Genomic DNA, 19,791 nt, shown 5'->3' with positions numbered 1-19,791 from the left:
ACGTGACGCGGCCCCCGGCGGGAGGCGGGCTGGCGCGCCGCTGTGACGTGCGTCCCCGAGGCCCGCGGCGGCGCCTCATGCTGCGGCGCCCGCTGGCTGCGCTGGCGGCGGCCGCCCTGGGCCGCGCCCCCTCGGACGGTGAGTGGCGGGGCGGCCGCGAGCGCGCGGGGTCCGCAGGCCCGGCTGGCGCCGCCGGCTCCCGGGCGTTCAGCTCGCTGCCGGCCCCGGACGCCGCGGCCGGCGTGCGCCAGGGCCCCTGCGGGGTGGCCAGCGGAGCTGCCCCCGCCGCCCGCGGCGTCCCGGGGCCGGCTCGTCGCCGAGTCCCGGCGGGAAAGGCGGGGGCAGAAGGACAGGATAGCGCGGTTTCTCGTGCAGGTGAACTGACTTCATCGAAAGGGTCGCCCATCGTTTCGCAGCTGTGTCCCACGTGGTTGTGTCTAGGTGTTCAGGTGGCGTGTGGTGGCGGTTTTTCTTAGGCATTGAGGCTGGTTCCCCTGTGCCAGTTCTCCAAGCGCAGGACGGCGCTCTGGCGCGGGAAGCTGCAGGCAGCCCGAGGACTTCGTGCTGGATGCCATTGTGGGCCCTGGAGGACGCGGGGGGCAGACGGGGGAGGCAGCTTGCCACCGCTCCCCCGTGGGCACCACCGCGGAGCCGAAAGCCTCGGGAGAGCAGGGTTCCCAGGGCCCTGTGCCCCTGAGGGGCCGTGTGCGGCAGGGGCCCCACCCCCCCGCCAAGGGAAGCCCTTTTGGTTCCCCAGCGGGCGTGTCGCCTGCCGTCCCCGCCGCAGATGGCGCACGCAGGGGGCTGCTGGGCTGCTGGAGCGGAGTGCTCTGAGCCCTCAGCTCGGCCCTGGGGCCCCGCACTGCTGGGCGCTGCACATGCACACGTTCTGCCCAGCACGGGGGCTGGCCTTCCTGACTTGCAGGTGTGGCCATTTGATGTTCAGTTTCCCTCGGGCCCAGTGACCTGAGTCTAGGTTGCTGGAGCTGCTGTTCTGACATTCTTCTAGGAGCAGAGAGGGAGTGAGCCTTGTTCATCCAGGTGCTGGCTTAGGGAAGAGTAGTGAGGCATGTCACCTCACCTGGTATCACTGTTGTCTTTCAGTGGCGGACAGGGAAGGTGTAAGCTGACCTGCCAGCTGGCCAGTGTGGGGTGGGGCCCACAGGGACAGGAAGAGGGGGGCCAAGACTTGCCCCTCGTGGTCAACCTGGTGTGAGTTCCCTAGGCAGCATGCCTCCCAAATGTGGCCTTTTCTGGAATTTTCTGTCACTCTTAGACCTTGCACACCATGACTTGTGAGGGACCCAGGAAAACCTTCCCCTTCACCACCAGGAGGGATCTGGGTCGGGTGGGCTTTCCTGTCTTACCACTGACACGCTGTGTTTTCTGCCAGGTGAGTCCCTGCTCTACCTTGGCCCTGGGCTTGGTTGTGATTCTGGGTTCGCAGAGACCCGACCCTTGACCTTTGGGTAGGACAGGTGATGTCAGCAGTTTCCTTGAGTAGCAGATTGCCAGAGTTCTAATGGTGCTCTCAGTACCTTTCTCTTCAGCCACACCTATACTCTCCCTTTTTGTACACCTACACTGTAAACTTCCATCTTGTGCCGCATATTCAGCATAGCACAAAAAACACGTTCAATCAATTGGAGGAGGAGCAGAAATGAAGGGGTTATTGTAATGTGCTTGGGGGCAGAGTCACTCCTGCCCGTGAGGAGGAAAGGTCAGTAACGAGGGTGAACAGCTGGAAGCACTGGTTTACTGGTCTGGGGGCAGGCGCTTCTGTAGTCGGCTCCAAATCACTACTGACCCTGCATGTCCTGGAGACCTCGGTCTCCCGTGGTCCCCGCTGACCCTGCGTATGCAGGCATATGGGTTTCATTTCACCTCTGTGAGGCCAAAGCTGAGCCCCTAGGGACCTGGGATGGTCCTGCTTCATAGCTTTCTTGCCTGGGACCCTTTCCCTCTGTGCTTGCTCTGCCCTCTGTGGCGCAGAATTGGGATCTGATACAGGGTCAGCGGGGACCAGGGGAGAGAGAGACCCTGGTGCGGCATGCAGCGCGGAGACAGGCCCGAGTCCTGCACTGTGTGGCTCTTGCCCGTACTTTTGAGGGCCCAGCTTCCTCTCGGGAGGAACGGTCCCACCCTACTGTGGGGAGAAGTGAGAAGGAAATGGCTGGCCATTTTGTGGCTGTCCTAGTTCAAGCCAGGTTCCCAAAGGCTAAGTGGTTTGTCAAGGCTACTTTGGCCAGGACGTGTTCCACACACCATGGGCAAGGCCAGACTGGTTCTCCTGCCTCACATGGCCTGTTTGGGAGGTGGAGTGTGACCTGCCATCCCAAGGCAGATCCCTTCCCAACCTTGTGGCTTACAAGAGGGCTGGTGGGACTTGACCTTTCCTCCCCATGTTCTCCCCATGTTCTCGCACATCACACCTCATCTTGTGTGTCCTGTGGAGGGGCAGGGAGGGAGGTGAGGTGGTGACAGTGCCTGGCCCTTGGGACAGGGCGGGCTGCAAGTAGAAACCGGAAAGAGGAGGTTCTACCTCATGCTTCTAGAGGAAGGCCGCCTGGCTGCATGGGGCGCTCTTTGAGCTGGATTCCAGTGGAGAATGTTCTGGAACGCACAGGCTTGCATCTATGATCCCTATTGAGCATTCCGATTTCTTGCCAGGCAGCTGGAGTTTGGGACTGTGGGATAGTCAGGCAGTAAGGGACACAGAACTCCCCTGGATGGAGGGCTCTGCCTCGCCAAGAGATGACCCCTGGGACTTGCACATTGCCAAGGGCCAGAGTCAGACTCAAAGTGCTTGATCGCTGAGGCCTCGAGGCCTCAAGGCCTAGAGCGCCGCCCCATGGTGTACTGTGGAAAGTGGCTTTAGTGATCACTCTCTCACTGTGGTCACTGCACAGAGCCCCATCCCTAGCGGCTCCCCAAGGGCTTCTGCAGGGCCTAGCCGCCCCAGTGTGTGTGGTCCGGCCCTGCTGCTCTGGGAGCCCACCTAGGCGCAGGAGTGCACTCCGTGGGCCCCACGGGGTAAGACTCAGCACACGCCCTTGACCAGGCTGAGCCCGCTGAACCCCACTCCCTCGAGACCAGAGTGAGGCAGGTGTCCTCCAGCCCACAGTGATGACGAGGGAGGGTAAGAGGGCACTGGGGGGTCTGGAGCTTGGGCTGGATGTAGGTGGGGGCTCAGGAGGACGCCCTGGGAGGAGGGCTTGGGGTGTGGTGATTCAGAGCCAGGCAGGGAGTGAGCGTTGCGGCCACCAGCCAATCCTGTGTGGACATACCCGTTGCTCACTGCTGTCCCAGTGCAGGCAGGTGGTGGGGCAGGAGTGGGGCTTCCCCCAGGCTGCCGGTGTGGTTCGGTGGGACAGGCTCCCGGCCCCCGGGTCCTGGCACAGGGTGGAGGGCGCAGGATGGAAACCAGGGTTAGGATGTCAGGACAGGCAGGAGCTGGGCCACACGCCCCATGAAGGTGTCAGGCAGTGGGACTTGGTATGTGGTGGCTGGTTCTGACTGAGGATGAGTCTTCCTGTGTAGGTTTGCGGTCTCCAGGTGTTAGAGCTCGCAGCCAGGAGGTGTGGCAGGAACTGCTGGGCAAGCATGCTGGAAAAGGAGCAGTGGGTCCTGCTGGCGAGGTTACAGCTGGGGCCGGGGGTTGCCCATGGGGTGTGGGGTGCAAGGGCAGGGCACTGCCCATGGCAGGCACAGGACAAAGCAGGGCGTCCGTGACGGTCGTCTGTGCAGGCAGGCGGGATGGGCCGCCCTCCTTTCCCTATGCCCCCAGCCTCCCGAAGTCGCCTCCCAGTGTCTCTGATGGGGGTAGGGTGGGCCTTGGGGTCCTCCCCTCCCTGGAGGTGGATGCCCCAAGTGCACCCACTGGGTTGAGGGTTTGCTGCCATGATCAAGGCTCAGGCAGACCTCCTGGTCCGTCACTGTGGCTGGCACCGTGTGTTCACTTGGCGCTGCCCCTACCCATGGAGGAAGAACTCGTGTCCCTGTGGTGCTGACACACCATCAGGGCCAGGAGACCTGGGCCACTGGACAATCACAGCTGCCTGGCCCGAGGGGAAGGAATTGGTGTGTCCAGAGGCTGGGCGCTGTGTGGGGCAGACTGCAGCCTCCTCGGCCCCTCTTGGGACCTGGTGGCCCCCAGCGTCTCCTCTGTTCCTCCTGTGTTCCTCCCCCCACCCCGCTCCCCAGACACTCAGCACCTAGGAAGTCAGAACAGACCCAAGGGAGCGGGCTGGGTGGCCCACGGGACATCCATTCTGGAAAGGATGGGGCTGTGCGAAGCGTGCCACTGAGGGCGACATGAGGCCTCCATGCACTGGGCCTGGGGAGGGAGAGGGCTGTCCTCTGCTAGCCGGCGGCGGCCATGGGCGCCGAGCTAGATGCGCGCATACGCAGGCCTGTATGTGGCATGTGTGTCTGGGGGGGGGCTGGGACACCAGAGCAGAGCTGGAAGTCCAGTGGGATCATTGCTGGATAGAAGCAAGGTGCTCTTGAAGAAGGAAACTCACAAGAGGCCCAGGAGCTAAGAGTCAGACACTTGGAGATGACACGCACGCAGAGTGTTGATGGTTCCTCTGGGTCCCTTCTTCCTGTGTGTTTTTCCCGTTCTCCAGGGCGCATGTGTGTACTGTGATGGCCCCAGAATAGCAATGCTTTAGCAAGATTACCCGGTGAGCCGAGATTGCAGATTAGAAGCAGTGCCTGCCGGGGCCCTGCTGAAGAGCTGCCCTGGACTGGGGGACTGGGCGTCTCCCAAACCGAGTGACCCATCCTTCCTGGGCCTGATTGCCTGTCTGCTGGCCACTGACTGCCTTGGGAACCTCCACACCTTACCAGGGTCCCCCATCAGCCCTGCAGGGTCAGGCCAGCATAGGGAGCTGCTGCAGCTCCCACATGCCCTCCAAGGGTCTCCCCCTGGGGCAGGGCACACCCACTTCTGGCCTTCCTGCCATCACACTCACGTGACTGGATGGGCAGGCCGCTTCTCCAGGGCCAGGAGCAGCTTTCTCTTCCACAGGAGAGGGAGGGCTGACTCCCCTGGGAGAGGTTTAGTGCCAAGAGGCAGGAGCAGGCTGGGATTCCCAACCCCTCCCAACTCGTCCAGAGCAGCCCAGGCTGAGTGAGACTGCCGCACCCCACTCAGGAGGTGGGTCCTGTCCTAGGGCGGGGCTGGGAGTGTCAGGCGGGCACAGAGCTGCCTGGGCCCTTGCCCCGCAAACTCCCGCTCGTGTTCTCCCCTGTGGCAGGTGTCTGAGCCCTGTGCTGCAGGCTGAGAGGGGACTACCACTGCCTTCCTGCTGGCTTTCCAGACAGTATCAGAGAGGAGGGGCGTCAGGAAGTTGTGCTTCCTCAATGTCAGGCCCTCGCTTCCTGATGGAAGTTCCCAGAACAGGGCTTGGGTTCCGCTGACCTTGACCTTGTCGGCCTCTGGGGCATGGTGCCAGGAGACGCAGGGGTGGGGACCCAGTGTTCCCCTCCCTGGAGAAGTCCAGGCTCCCCAGGTGGGGTCAGAGTGGACAGCTGGGCAGGCCATGTGTTGGTGTTACCAGGTAGCCTGCCCCTCAGGGAGGTGCAGCCAGGGTTTGAGAACCACCTCCAGCTCTGCCCAATTCCTGGGGCAAGTTGGGGGTGTGTGTGGCTGCAGCTACCCCACTCCCTGGGGTCTGCTGATGACTCCCCACCGTCACCCACAGGCATGTCAGGACCAAGGCCAGTCGTCCTGAGTGGACCTTCGGGCGCTGGGAAGAGCACCCTGCTCAAGAGACTCCTGCAGGAGCACAGCGGCATCTTTGGGTTCAGCGTGTCCCGTGAGGCTCTAGGGGCTTTGGGGGTCTCCACTGATCCCCCACACATGGGGATGTCCCCATACTGCTGACCCCTCCAGGAGCCCTCCCCACACACACACACGGGATGAGTCCACACTACGGAATCCCTAGAGCCCCCTGAAGCCCCACACATGGGCTGAGCTTGGTCCTGCGAGGCGGCCCTGGGGATGGGATGTGTGGGGTGTCCTGGGTGGGTCACAGGTGCTTCTTCCTAGACACTACGAGGGACCCGCGGCCTGGCGAGGAGAACGGCAGAGGTGAGCTGGCCCTGCTGCTTGGTGCCCCAGTGCAGGTCTGAGGCCTCGGTGTCCCCACCTGATGCTGGCCCTCCTCCAGGGTGGGTGGGCAGGCCTAAATAGGTTATAGGCATCAAAGCAGCGCTGGCGCCAGATGTCCATGTGAGCGGCTGGTGGGGGCCTGGTCCCAGCTCCAGGCAGCGGTGGGGCACTGCTCCAGGCCTGTGCGCTGTGTTTCACGTGGCCATGCAAGTGGAGTCATAGCCGTGCACACCATGTAGGACTCTCTGCCGTCATATGCACCCTCTGTAACCTTAGGCATTTGTGCCTGCCTGAGACAGAGCATCCAGTCCCCCCAACCTCCCCACCGAAGCTGGGAGTCTCCAGGTCCCTCCAAGCCAACGGTCTCCAGGCCCCCTTCAGTGAGGACGGTGTGAGAAGTCGCATCTGCACATCCATCCCCTCCTTAGACCCCTCCCTGCCTGGTGGCCGCAGCAGCCTTCAGTGTGGATAGGCAGACAGGCCCAAGACAGAAGCTGCTTCTGGCCATGTGTGGTTCCACAGGCCCCGGTAGCCTGGCTGTGGGCAGCCTCAACGGCTCCTGCTCCTTGCAGATTACTACTTTGTGACCAGGGAGGTGATGCAGCGGGACATTGCCGCCGGAGACTTCATCGAGCACGCTGAGTTCTCAGGAAACCTGTATGGGACCAGGTGGGCGCAGCACGGCACCCTCCCTCCCAGCCTCCCAGAGACCTAGAGTGGGCAGCCCCGGCAAGGGCTTCTCTCTGCAGGCTGTCCGGGGTGAGGACCCGGCCCCTCCCGGGATGGAGAAGGGCAGCTGTCAGGGTTCTCAGGCCTCCCCCTCCTGGCCCTGCCCAGGCCCACCTGGCCAGGGCACTGTGGGAACAGAGCCACCCAGGGGCTGGTGTACAGTGAGGACGCAGGAAATCTGGGTGTCAGAGGCCTACAGGCTGCACGGCGGCGCCACTCCCACACCCAGCAGCCCCTGCCTCCTACCTCACACCTACACCTAGAGCAGTGTCATGGCACAGGCAGGCCCAGGCTTGCTAGGCAGCAGCCTGTATCCGAGTCCCACAGAACCGTCATGCTCCAGCCCAGGTGCATCTGGGAAGGGCAGTCAGCCCCCAAAGTGGGTCGCAGGCGCTGCAGTTCCCCTTAGATGGCTGGTGTGCGAGCCCTGGGCCTTGCCCAGAGCCCAGCAGAGGGCTTCAGATGAAAGGGTTGCTTCCGGAAAAGGGGAGCAGATGCCAGGTCGGGGTGGACCCCTGCAGGCCCCCTCCCCAGCCAGGCCCAGAGCAGGGAGTGGGGGCGGCAGTGGCCCTGGGGACCGGCAGTGGAGGCAGTGGGGTTGCTGGGTGCTGAGCGGCCCCTCCCCTACCCCAGCAAAGCGGCCGTGCGCGCCGTGCAGGCCAGGAACCGCATCTGCGTGCTGGACGTGGACCTCCAGGGCGTGCGCAACATCAAGAAGACTGACCTGCGGCCCATCTACATCTTTGTGCAGCCACCCTCGCTTGATGTCCTGGTGGGGGCAGGGAGACCTGGACTGGGGGAGGGGCGGGGCTGCCCTGTAGGCTCTGACCCTCACGTGCTCCTCTCAGGAGCAGCGCCTGCGACAGAGGAACACAGAGACAGAGGAGAGCCTGGCCAAGCGGCTGGCCGCTGCCCGGGCGGACATGGAAAGCAGTGAGTACCTGACCAGTGTCCTCCACTCACCCCCACAGTGGACTGACTCACCGGCCCGAGGGTGGAGGGCCGGTGCTGTTATTCATGGCCCCCCACCCCTCACTGAGCCTCCACTGGCCCTGCGCCCCCCCTCCCCCAGGCAAGGAGCCCGGCCTGTTTGACCTGGTCATCGTCAACGACAGCCTGGACAAGGCCTACTGGGCTCTGAAGGAGGCACTGTCCGAGGTGGGCTGGGGGGCGGGGGCTAGGCCTCTCTGTGGGGAAGGGCCTGGGACAGGGGACTTGTGGCCCAGGCCCTGGGCAAGCCCCTCTTTCTCTCTCTCCTGCAGGAAATCAAGAAGGCTCAAGGGACAGGCCACTCTTGAGGAGGCTGCCAACTGTGTTCTCCCTGGACAGTGCCCTGCACCCACCCAGGCAGCCAGGGTGTCCCCAAGAGGTGTTTCTGCCTGTGTCGTTCACCCCGTCCCCATGCCCATTTCTGGGTGCCCTGTGCTCAGTTCCCCTCTCCACTAGGAGCTGGTCCTGTGTCCTAATAAAGAGCTGCTGGTTAGTGTCCTTGAGCCCATGGATTGCTGCCCTGGCCCTGCTCTGCTCACACCAGACTCCTGCAGACTGCCAGCCCCAGGAGGGCTGGGAGCTTCACATTACCCCCACCCCCACCCCGTCAGCTACTTGGGGCTGCTGGCCAGTGGGGCTACTCCCCAGCGGCACATTACTCCCTGGGCTCCCCGTGCCCCAGTTCCATGTTGGGAAGAGCAGTAGGGATGCCCCACGCAGGGACACCAGAGGTTCTGCAGGTTCCCCACACCCCAGCTCTATTCAGGGAGACGAGTGAGCTGTGCTGCCTCCTGGTGGGTGTGGGTCCCCCCTCCCCCGGGAGTAGGTGCGGCTGCTAGGGAGCACACGCCTCTCCCACTGCCTAATCAGGTAGCTTGAGGCTGGGGAGACAAGGCCCTGCTCCAGCCACCCTTCTTCCCAGCTGTGGGTCCCTGAAGGATAGGTGCTGCTAACCTGGGAGCGGGGCTGACACTTCAGGGACAGGACCCTGCCTCAGGGACCCTCACATGCCGTATCCTATATCAGTCCTGTGCACAGCCACTGAGCCCAGCTGGCATGATAGTCTGGGAGAGGCTAGTCCAGGAAGGACACCTGGGGCCTCTGGGGGGGTTCCAGGCTCCCTGGAGTCTGAGAAGATACCCAATGCTACTCGTCTCAGGGCAGAGCAGCTGTGGTGGGCGGTGGTACTGTGGCTTGTACCCAGGCCACGCTCCTGCGGCGGGACCAAGACAGAGGAGGCAGGGAGCCCAGACGAAAATAGTGGGGACTGGGCGTCATCCAGTGTCCCAGAGGCATAGAGGAGGTCTGGCCTGGATGCGGGACTGTAGGCAAAGGGGTGCTGGGCAGCCCCCCAAGTCCAAGAGCAGGTGAGGCAGGGCCAGCTGCCTCCCAGCACGGTGCAGCCAGGGGGAGGCCTCTTTCCTCTCGGCCCTGTGCAGTCCCAGGGACAATCGGGGATTCAGACCCCAGGCCGTGGGGAAACAATGGGGCCCTTGAAGGGCCTCCCCCTGCATTGTGCTTGGTGGTGAGAGGTGGCCCTGGGTCAGGCCCTGGACTCTGCCAAGTGCACACCCTTGGAGGCCAGTGTCTGACCAGCCAGCAGGTGGAAGGTCTCAGGGACTTGCATTTTCTAGCCTGAAAAAGGTAGGGTGATGTCTAGGGAACTAGGTGTAGGGTTCCTTTTGTGGCTGGGCAGTGTCACCCTCCCCTCTAGGCAATGGTCTCGGGCCCATGCTGGCTTCTCCTGAAACAGCAGGCCAGGAGATGGCAGGCACTGGGCATGGCCAGGTGTTCCTCCATTCTGGGGGTCTGTCAGGCCCATTGCTCTAATGGGCAGGTCCTGATTTGCTGGGTCTTCTGGGACAACGACCCGGGGTGGAGGTGAGGGGGTGTGGGGCTGTGGGGGCTACTCGGTCCGGCTGGCGAGCAGGGAAGGAGAGGCTGTGTGTCCAGCACCTCCCCCAGCAGCTGGGGCCCCTCAGGCTGTGCGGGACTGGCCAGCCCACACCAGTCAGGCAGCTGCAGTGTGTCCAGAGGCTGGGGCCTGGGCTTTTCAGGCCTGGGGGGAATCTGAGCGCCCCACCCCTATACACGGGCAGACAAACTGGTGGGTACGCCTGCCTGCCCCCACACTGCTCCTGACCCAGCCTCAGCCAGCCTCAGCATGGCCTGGGACTTCCCTTAAGTCCTCTTGGGCGCTTACCGGGTCCCAAGTCCTTACGTCTGGGCCCCGGGGGTCAGTAGAGAGCAGAACAAACCCTTGTCCTCCAGGAGGGGCCCCCAATGTGCTGCAGATATGGTAAGTGAATTGTCTGGGTCGTGAGGGTCAAGGATGGGAAATGGAAGTGGGCAGGGGTCCCATCAAGAGAAAGCAAGGCCAGGGGCAGCAGCCAGTCCATCAGTGGCCAGGGCTGCTGTACTGGAGAGGGCTGTGCCTGCCGGGGGAGTGGGGTTCCTGTGCTGCCCTGGGCTGTGGGGGTAGCAAGTGCACTAGGCGAGGGGGGCGGGTGTCTGAGAAAAAGGAATGGTGCCATGCTGTGTGCTGAGAAAGGCAACAGTGGTGGCTTTACCCAGGTCAGTTTGGGAGGTGGGGGTGGAATGGGGTTTAGGAGGGTGGAAAGTGTGGGCACCCTTCAGGGGTGGGGGCTCTGCATCCTGCCCTGGGCACACAGTGCCTGAGGGGGTCTGCGGGGGACATAGGCCTGGCTGCTGGAGCTGACTGGCTGTGCCGCCATGACTCACTCCCCAGGCCTGCCCCCACCACACCTCCACCCTTTCGGGAGGACCTCCCCTCACTTCCCTGTTTCAGGGTTCCAGCCTCTGCATCTTGAGAGGGCCCCTCTGTGGGTGTTCAGTGTTTCTCTGCCCTGTTGGTGACCCCTGGAGTCCCGTGACCTGCACCTTGTGGCTCTGGGAGGGAACAGATCTCCACCTCACGTTCACCCTCCCTCCCTAGAGCTCAGGAGTCTGTTCACTGGTCTGCATTTGCTAAGCACGTGGTGAGGGCACCTTGCCCTCCTGACATGGGGGTGCTTCCCAGAAGGGAGTGCAAGTGTATGTGAGGGTGTGCCTGTGTGAGTCCAGACATGGGCGATGCCAGCCCTGAGGACTCTGAGATTGAAGGTTTTGACTGAGAGCCCGGGCTCCCTGGGCCATAACCCAGTGGGGTGTGTGAGCCCCCTGGGGCTGCTGGGACATGGGCAGCTGTGCTCTGCACTCGATGTGGCAGAGCACCCCCAGGCCTAGGGTTTGGGTTCTGGGCAGCCCAGAGTCCAGGTGAAACACAACTGAAGCATCAAGGGCGGGAGTCCAAGGTCCCAGGAAAGGACAACCCCATGGGGCCACCACAGAGCCTACAAGGGGAGACGGCGCGACTGCTAAGGTCATGTTGGGAGGTGGACATGCAGTCCCAGTCCTAAGCCTGAGTGAGGACTGTTCGCCCAGGGCTCCTCAGTGGGCAGGCCCTGGGCTCCAGCTGAAGCCTCAGCCTCGCAGGGCAGAGTCGCCTTGAAGTCCTGGTGGGTGTTAGTGTGGACGAGGGCTGCCAGTGCCAGGCACACGGGGGATCTCTGTGTCCTCAGGGACTGGAAGAAGCAGCCTGAGACTGGAGGTCCAGTGCTGGAAGGTTCCCCAGGCAGGGTCCCCACAGGCTTCGGGGAGCTGAGTAGTGGGGCCCTGCCCACAGCCCCACCTCAGTGGAGGAAGTTCTGCTTGGGCCCTGAGGGGCACTGGGAGGAAGTGGGGCCAGAGATGGGAAGGAAACTGCTGCCCAGGACCCAGCCTGCTACACTGCAGGATGGCGCTGGGCTGGCCCTGGCTGGCAGCCTTGCCGGCCTCCATAGAATTTTTGTTCAGAAGGGGCAGGGGCGGGGATTGGTGCTTGAATCTGGGAGAGTCCAGGTATCCTCCTGCAGAGGCCATTCCACTGGACCTGGACCAAGAGTGGTGGGCCAGCTCTGCCCACGATGGGCCCTCCTGATGCTCACTGGAGCCCACGGTGCCCTCCTCCCGAAGGCGCCTCCCTTCAGGCTCTCTGTGGGATGACCAGCTGTAATGGGGAGCCCGTGTTTGTGCCCATACTGGCCCAGCACTTCCTTCCCTCCCCCAACCCCACACCCTTGCTGACCACTCCCAGGCCCTTCCCCCCAAACCTCCTCCTGCATCCTGACTGGCCCCCACCTACACTTGCTCTGACCCATCACTTGAGCAAGATACTCTGTGAACAAAGGTTCCCGCAATGCCCCGGGGCAGATCCCTGAAGGACCAGCACCCTTCCCACAAGAAGCAGGCCCAGCTGAGCCACTGCTGGCCACAGCATCCCAGCAGCACTGACAGCCATGAGGGCAGCCTGTTCCCACCCCTCCGCAGCCCAGGGCAAGTCACCAAAGTCCCTACTCAGTGGTTGCAGCCTCCAGACAGACCAATACATGCCAGGCAGGAGGAAAAGACAGGGAGAGGGGCTCGGGGTGATGGGTAGGAACTATTTTAATTTTAGGGGGGAATATTGGGGGACAGTGTGTTTCTCCAGGGTCCATCAGTTCCAAGTCATTGTCCTTCTATCTAGTTGTGGAGGGCGCAGCTCAGCTTCAAGTCCAGTCGCCATTTTCAATGTAGTTGCAGGGGGCACAGCCCACCATCCCATGTGGGAATTGAACCAGCAACCTTGTTGTCGAGAGCTCACACTCGAACCAACTGAGCCCTCCGGCCATCCTAAGGTTTTTATTTTACAACCCTGGTGGTTTACGGAGAAGTTGTGGAGACCAGGGAGAGTTCCCATGTGACCTCCCACACTCATTCCCATGGAACACTTATCACAATCAATGCACCAATAATATGCTGTCAAAACTTCCCCTAGATTCCTGAGTTTTCCCATGACTTTCGCTGTCTTGGGGCCAGGCCCCTTCCCCGCAAGCAAGACCACACGCAGCAGCGTGTGCTCATCAGTTCTCCCCTGGGCATTCATGCCCGTCCCCCCCCCCCCCCAGGGCCCATCGCAGCATGCAGCCCTCGGATCTCCTTAGGCCTCAGATCCCCTTGCCTGACACCCTTGGCTGTGTCAGTCAGGTATGTTGTAGGAGGCCCTTCTGGAACTTGCCTCCTGTTGTCTCGTGGTGGTCTGGGCTGAAGTTTGGAAGGAAAGGCAGCAGGAGCACCGCCCTTGTCACGTCATAGCAAGGCCCATGTTCGCAACTGGCTTTTCACTGTGGGTGAGACCTGGCCCTGACCTGAGGTGACATTTGCAGGTTCCACTCTCCCCTCCTTGCATGCTCTGGAAGGGGCACTCTGAGCATCAAACCCTGGGAATGGTGAGTTGGGCTCCTCTCCTGGAGGGTACAGTGGCTGCAAAACTAGAATTCTCCCCATTTAATTATTCAATTATTTGTATCAATGGGGATTCATTTTACACCATGTTAATAATCTATAACCCAATCTTTATTACTACTTTATTCACTCTATTTCCTAAAATGACCTGGCTTCAGACACAGGAAACTCTTGGGCGAGCTCCTGCATTGCTTGGCACGCCCTTCAGCGCGCCCATGCCTCCATGCGTGCGCGCACACGCGCGCGCCAGCACCTCCTTATTTCCGGCACCGCCAGGTGCTCCAGACGTTTCCTTTCCTGAAAACATCCTGCCCTGGAACCAACCGTTTCTCTGTTTCTCTGAGCCCAGGTCCCTTTACTGGGGAGTAGTATGGAGGTGTGTTAGTGCTATGGGGTGTTTTTGATTTAGGCCATTCAGCGGTCAGGCAAGGAAATACAGAGCCCTGTACATGCACGTGTGTATCTGTGACATTCTCTAGGAAACCACCTGTGCCGAGGTTTAGCTGAATGAGGGTTCAGATCCATGTCTCCAATGCTAACCCGTAACCATGTGGAAATTCAGATCCATGTCTCCAATGCTAACCCATAACCATGTGGAACACGCCAGCCCCTCCTGTCGCCTTTCTGTAGCCCCCACACAGGGAGGACTGAGGCCCTTGGCATCTCCCCAGGTTCAGTCCCAGTGTGCAAGCAGAGGTGTGTGTGTGGGGGGGGGTCACGCATAAGTGTGTGCAGGGTCAGCATGCCAGGAGTGGAGCAGAGGCCTGGGAGGGGTGGGCTTGGCACATGAGGAGTGGGATGGGGGTGCAGTTTCCTTGGCACTGGGGGCAGATGCGCTTGGCATTTCACTCCATAGTCCGGGGAGACCGCAGACTCAGAAGGGTCCTTGTACTTCCTAAGGTACCTGCGGAGTGAGTGCAGGCCTTGCGGGGTCGCATCCAGGGTTTGCTGAGGGGCCCAAAGGGGTGCGAGGAGGAGAACTGTCCAGGACAGGCCCACCTGTGTTGGAAGCCACTCTGGAGGGAGATATTTGGGACTGGTCCTCTGGAGTTTTTGGTGCCTGCCAAAGTCCATGTGCCAGGTAGGAGGCAGCACCCGCTGAAGGTGTGGATTTGGGGACACTGTCCATGGCCCTGAGACCAGGGTGGGGGTCTTCCAGGACAGAGCTGATCAGTGCCAGTCCCCTGACTGCAGAATGACCGTGCCCTGACTGCATGCGTGACACAAGCCCTGCACACAGGTACACAGCATGTGGACATGCACACTGGTCTGAAGAGCCAGAGCCTCTGCCCCTGCCCGGAGGCTGCTTGAGCTCCCCCATGTCGCTCAGGGGAGGGAGAGAGGAGGTTTACCCTCTCCTCCCTCTTGCTGTCCAGGATGACCCCTCAGCTGACCTCCTGCAGGGCCACTCTCATCTGCCCTCTTCCTCACCTATCTGATCTCCAGGACCCTGACTGCATCTGCACAAGCCCCCAAGGCAGAGCACTGTCCCTTACGCCCGAGGCAGGATACAACCCATGCAGAGTTAGAGCTCGTGTGGAGAGCCCCCTGCCACGTTTCCTGAGTTGGTCATGGGCATGGGGAGAGCATGTCTACTGCGGGAATTAGCAACCACAATACCAAAGCTTTCCCCAAAGAACCAGTTAATACTGACCCCAAAGCCCTGGTCATTTCTGCCTGCAACCAAGACTCCTCTCCCCAGGAGGAGCTGGGAGGGAGGAAAGAGGTGGGGGCTGCTCCGCCACTCCCTTTCTGGGTTCCTGCGGGTTGGGGTGACCAAGGCCTCAGCCTCCTGTGATGTGGGACTGTCAGGTCAGGGCCAGAATAGGTCCTGGAGGCCAGTGGAGGTTGGCCCCGAGGAAGAACAGCCAGCATCAGGCCTGAGGGGTCCAGCTGTGAGTTCCGGCCTGAGACAGAACAAGGGAGGAGGCAGCCCTGGAGGGCTGGGCGTGTGCCCATCTGTACTTGTGTCTGTGTATGCACAAGTGTATGTGTACACGTGAGTGTGCATATCTGTGTACACATCTGAGTGCATGTGTCTGGTGACTGTGTGCATGAGTGTGTATGAGTGTGCATATATCTGAGTGCATTGTACACCTGTATGAATGTGTTTGCACATGTGAGGCAACTGCATGTGCACGAGTATATTTGCACACATGTAAGTGCATGTGAGTATGTACATGTATATGCACCTGTATTTATACATGTGCATACATGAGTGTGTACACCTGTATGCATGTATGTGTCTGAGTGAACGTGGGTGTGCATCTGTTTGCATTGCTCTGAGATGGGCTGAGCACAGATGTGAGGAAGTGGGGTCATTTCCCCAGGAACCCCTGCTACCCCCTCTTCCTCCACCTCCTCCCCCCGACCCCCTCCGCCCAGGGGAGAGGCCCCAGCTGCATAAAGAGGGCCCAGAGCCCGCCTGTCTCTGCTGCTCCATCCCACACCTGCCCACACTGCCGCCCAGACGTGTTCCAGAAGGGAAGGGGCCAGAAGCATCGAGCACTCAGGGGTCTCCTGCCCCAAATTATCCAGCTGCAGGTACTGGCCTTGGCTGTGGAGGAGGCAGGGTGGGTGTTGGGAGGTGCAGCTCCTCCCTGCAGGCATAGGGGCCAGGGTTGTGTGTCCCTGCAACCAGAGCCCCTTCTCCTGGGCACAGGTCCACCCAGGGGTCAGCTGGTTTGGAAAGGGCACTGGTCTGGGACGTGGTGAGTGGCCCATGGCTGTCTCTGAGTGTCACAACTGCCTTATGGTGACTGTGCACCTTGCTGGAGACAGCCCACCCTGGCCTCATCCCGCCTTCCATGCTGGGCCTTCCCAGCTGTGACTGCAAGAGGACATGCGGGTGCGCATGAGAGGGTGGAGCAGCCCAGAGGGTCCAGCGGCAGCACCTGGTGCAGCTGAGCTAGGGGAGGGCGGAGCACAAAGGAGTCTGGGGGCCCTTTGCGGAGTTGGAGGGACCAGAGACCCTGTGCAGTGTGTGGAGGGGTGAACTGCTGGGGGGCTTAGGGTGTGTGGGGCATGGGGGCTGATGGGGGACGGTACTGGCAGAGGAGGTGGAGGCCGGGCAGGGAACAGGACTCCATGAGGTCCTCCCCACCGGCCTGGGTGCTGCTGGGGGCTGAGTGAGGTAGGGGCTGTGGGTGCATGTGGGCTAAAGCTGTGCAGCCCCCAGACTGAGTAGGGCTGGCAGCCCCAAGAAGCTGGCTCACCACTTGACTCCCTGTGGCTCTCAGGATCTTAGGGTGGGGGTGCCCAGAGGTGGGGGAGGCGCGCGACTTGCCTGGGACCAGGCTTTCCTGGGGTGGCTAGGGGAGAGCAGGAGGGGCTGGCTCCACTCCAGGCCACAGGGACCTGGGGTCTGATCTCAGGCGACAGGGGTGAGTGCTCAACTGGAGCAAGGCAGCCTGTCATCTATCTGTGTGCCGTCTGTCCTTCTGCTGCCCAGGCCCCCCTCTCCCTCTGTGCACCCCACGGGCAGTGTCAGGATCTGGGGTGGGGGCTGTGCTCCTGCAGGGGCTGCCCCTTCAGCGGAAGGCGGTGAATTAGGTACTGGGGCCCAGGCACCAGGCTCCAAAGACCCCTGCCCCAGGGTTCCTCCTGGCCTTAGGTTGAGTTCCACGTGGCCAGCGTCCCGCCCCCGCCCCCACCCCCAAGGCTGAGCTCTGCTGTGGCCCACAGGTCCCGCCCCCCCGCCCCTATGACCAACATGAGCTGGAGCTTCCTGACGCGGCTGCTGGAGGAGATCCACCATCACTCCACGTTCGTGGGTAAGGTATGGCTCACGGTGCTTGTGGTCTTCCGCATCGTGCTCACGGCTGTGGGAGGAGAGTCTATCTACTCCGATGAGCAGACCAAGTTCACGTGCAACACGCGCCAGCCAGGCTGTGACAACGTCTGCTACGATGCCTTTGCGCCCCTGTCCCACGTGCGCTTCTGGGTGTTCCAGATCGTGGTCATTTCCACGCCCTCCGTCATATACCTCGGCTACGCCGTGCACCGCCTGGCCCGCGCTGCGCAGGATGAGCGCCATCGCGCGCCCCGCTGCCGCCCCGGGCCCCGTGCGCCGCTACCGATACCCCCGCCGTCCCACCCCAGCTGGCCTGAGCCCACCAACCTGGGAGAAGAGCAGCCCATGCTGGGCCTGGGTGAGGAGGACGAGGAGCCGGCGGGAGCTGAGGGCCTGGGAGAGGAGCACGAGGCCGAGGACGTGGGCGCGGCCAAGGGCGCCGGCGGGGACGCCACGATGGCGGGGACCCCGGGCCCCAATGGGCCACACGACGGGCGGAGGCGCATCCAGCGCGAGGGCCTAATGCGTGTGTACGTGGCCCAGCTGGTGGCACGGGCTGCTTTCGAGGTGGCCTTCCTGGTGGGCCAGTACCTGCTGTACGGCTTTGAGGTGCCGCCCTTCTTCCCATGCAGCCGCCAGCCTTGCCCGCACGTGGTCGACTGCTTTGTGTCGAGGCCCACGGAAAAGACGGTCTTCCTGCTGGTCATGTACGTGGTCAGCTGCCTCTGCCTGCTGCTCAACCTCTGCGAGATGGCGCACCTGGGACTGGGCAGCGCACAGGACGCCGTGCGCGCGCGCCGCCCCGCGCCCGCCGCCCTTAGCCCCGCGCTGCGCCCGCCGCCCTGCCTGCCTCCCGCGGCGCCCGCGGGCCTGGCCTGCCCGCCTGACTACAGCCTGGTGGTGCGCGCGGCAGAGCGTGCGCGCGCCCACGACCAAGACCTGGCTAGTATGGCGCTGCGGGCGCTGCGGGATGGGCAGGCGCCCGGGGACCGCGACAGCCCGCCCTGTCCAGGCCTCCCCGGGGCCTCTCGGGAGCGCCCGAGGGCGGGTGCGCCACCTTCCGGATCGGGCAGTGCTACGTCGGGGGGCACCGGCGGGGGCCAGGGCCGGTCGGGCGCTAAGCCCAGGGCGGGCTCGGAGAAGGGCAGTGCCAGCAGCAGGGAGGGGAAGACCACGGTATGGATCTGAGGCCCCGCGCCCACAGCGCCCAGTCCTCCCTCCACTCCAGGCACGGGGTGGGGGCTGGGGGCTGGGCAGAGCACCACCTGTCACTGCCACCTCCTCCTCGGCCCACCGCTCTCCCCCTCAGGAGGGGTGGGAGGGGGAAGGGTACCTCCTGCTCAGGATCACTGCCCCTTCCCTGCTGAGCCCCTTCTCTGTCCGGGGTAAGAGGAGAGGACAGGCCTGACGGCCACAAAGGCTCCCCAGTTCTGATTCATAAACCCGCGGGTGGGGGTTGGGGGGTGGGGGCTGGGCAGGGCTTTGGCTAGGTCACTGTTCCTCCGCATGCCTCCTCCAGGGTCACCTTGAGCCTCTCTGGCTGGGATGCCCAACTCTTCCTTCAGAGCCTCCCTGGGACCTGGCTGGTGCCTCAGGACAAGAGTTTAGGATTGAGTGCCCCCTTTCCCTGCTCCCCTATAGCAGCCAGGGTGTGCTGCCCAGGGGTGTCTGGCCTGGGTGTTGGGGCTACTGTGCTTTCCTCATTCCCTGCAGCAGCCAGTGGAGCTCCTTCCCCAGCACCCCAGCACCCGCCCATCTGTTGGTTCCTGCAGAGCCAGGAGCATTCCTGGGTCTTCCTTGTACAGTAGAGGAACCAGGCAGAATGGGTAGAAACCCTGAGCGCAGCCCTATGCTGCGGCTCCTCCGCACTCCACCACCTGGGGCCCAGTGTATAAGCTGCTCATCCTCCTCCTGCGAATACCGGCCTGCACCCTGTCCCCTGTTTCCTGCCCATACAGCTGGGCCGAGGCCCTGGAAAGCTGGAGTGGACACCCCCTGTTTCCTGCCTATACAGCTGGGCCATGCCCTCTTAAATTTCTCTGTGGCCTGGCAGAGCCCTTCCTCTGGGACAGACTTGGGGTTCCGCAAAGACCTTGGTCTGCCCTGCTGCTGGGACCAACAGGATGGTGGCCAGGGGCTGCGACTTCGGTGGTGCTTGGGGAAGGGGCTCTGGGCTCCTGCCCAGGGCCTCCCTGCCCTCAGGCCTCCTTCCTAATTTAAGCACAGCCTCCCAAACAAAGGGCATAAAATAATAAACTAACTTTTGTTTACAAGCGTGTGTGTACGTGTGGTGTGTATGTGCATGCACACGTGTATGTGTGTGCATGTGGCCTGTGTGCACATGTGGTGTGTGCAAGTCTGCATGCGCCTGTACGTATTCATGCGGTATGTGCACACATGTGCAAGTCCATAGCTGCTTTCTGGGGACACAGCTCATCTCCAGGTTGGCTGGGAAAGCAGCTCCTCAGAGACATGTGGGTGCAGCTCAGTGCCAGGCAGCAGGTGCAATAGGGCACCGCTGAGCACACAGATGGTGAGAACAGAGAGCAGGCCATGCCTCCATGCTCAGAGCCAAGGTCCAGCTGCGACTCGGAGGGCAGAGAGGCGCCAGCATGGTCCGGACGGCAGGCAGAGCCTACAGTGGTGGCTTTGGTGAGGGGCAGAGGTGGGCGTAGGAGAGGGAGGAAGAGGGGAAGAATCAGCTGCTGCCAGCAAGGAACCACTTCCATCTAGACTGCAGCGACCCAGCTGTTTCCCAGCCTCTCTCAGGCCCAGGGCAGGTCATGACAGCCTCTCCCAGCGGCAAACCATCCCGTTGATGTCCCAGGGCCAAGCCCCG

At 62.3% G+C, this 19,791-nt stretch overlaps 2 protein-coding genes across 7 annotated transcripts; both read left to right on the top strand.

Annotated features, from left to right (window-relative positions):
- Positions 1 to 20: 20 nt before the first annotated feature.
- On the top strand, positions 21 to 8,335 carry GUK1 (guanylate kinase 1). Of its 2 annotated transcripts, none has more exons than XM_081035136.1 (8): positions 21 to 138; positions 5,709 to 5,822; positions 6,056 to 6,097; positions 6,691 to 6,787; positions 7,481 to 7,619; positions 7,696 to 7,780; positions 7,920 to 8,005; positions 8,110 to 8,335. In XM_081035136.1, the coding sequence occupies exons 1-8, from the start codon at positions 78 to 80 to the stop codon at positions 8,143 to 8,145; spliced, it is 660 nt and encodes a 219-aa protein (XP_080891262.1). In that variant the 5' UTR covers positions 21 to 77; the 3' UTR covers positions 8,146 to 8,335. The 2 variants fall into 2 exon arrangements, with proteins under 2 accessions (XP_080891262.1, XP_080891263.1); XM_081035137.1 differs by lacking the exon at positions 21 to 138 and adding an exon at positions 165 to 375.
- Positions 8,336 to 9,430: 1,095 nt separating this feature from the next.
- Positions 9,431 to 19,182, top strand: GJC2 (gap junction protein gamma 2). Of its 5 annotated transcripts, none has more exons than XM_081035398.1 (4): positions 13,972 to 14,240; positions 15,545 to 15,703; positions 16,844 to 18,128; positions 18,666 to 19,182. In XM_081035398.1, the coding sequence occupies exons 3-4, from the start codon at positions 16,863 to 16,865 to the stop codon at positions 18,780 to 18,782; spliced, it is 1,383 nt and encodes a 460-aa protein (XP_080891524.1). In that variant the 5' UTR covers positions 13,972 to 14,240; positions 15,545 to 15,703; positions 16,844 to 16,862; the 3' UTR covers positions 18,783 to 19,182. The 5 variants fall into 5 exon arrangements, with proteins under 5 accessions (XP_080891525.1, XP_080891524.1, XP_080891526.1 ...); XM_081035400.1 differs by having other exon boundaries at positions 13,972 to 15,703; positions 16,844 to 17,482; positions 17,585 to 18,128; XM_081035399.1 differs by lacking the exons at positions 13,972 to 14,240; positions 15,545 to 15,703 and adding an exon at positions 9,431 to 9,481.
- The last annotated feature ends 609 nt before the right edge of the window (positions 19,183 to 19,791 follow it).

Source organism: Rhinolophus hipposideros (genome assembly GCF_964194185.1).
Source record: "Rhinolophus hipposideros genome assembly, chromosome: 23".
NCBI lineage: Eukaryota > Metazoa > Chordata > Mammalia > Chiroptera > Rhinolophidae > Rhinolophus > Rhinolophus hipposideros.
This window is presented reverse-complemented; position numbering and strand designations above follow the sequence as displayed.

What these genes read in the sequence shown, in the direction of transcription:
- GUK1 (XM_081035136.1), top strand. Translation starts at nt 78, where the DNA reads ATGCTGCGGCGCCCGCTGGCTGCGCTGGCGGCGGCCGCCCTGGGCCGC. An exon ending in GGGCCGCGCCCCCTCGGACG is followed by an intron (nt 139 to 5,708) that starts GTGAGTGGCGGG and finishes CGTCACCCACAG; the next exon opens with GCATGTCAGGACCAAGGCCA. An exon ending in GGAAACCTGTATGGGACCAG is followed by an intron (nt 6,788 to 7,480) that starts GTGGGCGCAGCA and finishes CCCCTACCCCAG; the next exon opens with CAAAGCGGCCGTGCGCGCCG.
- GJC2 (XM_081035399.1), top strand. Translation starts at nt 16,863, where the DNA reads ATGACCAACATGAGCTGGAGCTTCCTGACGCGGCTGCTGGAGGAGATC. An exon ending in GCAGGGAGGGGAAGACCACG is followed by an intron (nt 18,129 to 18,665) that starts GTATGGATCTGA and finishes CATTCCCTGCAG; the next exon opens with CAGCCAGTGGAGCTCCTTCC.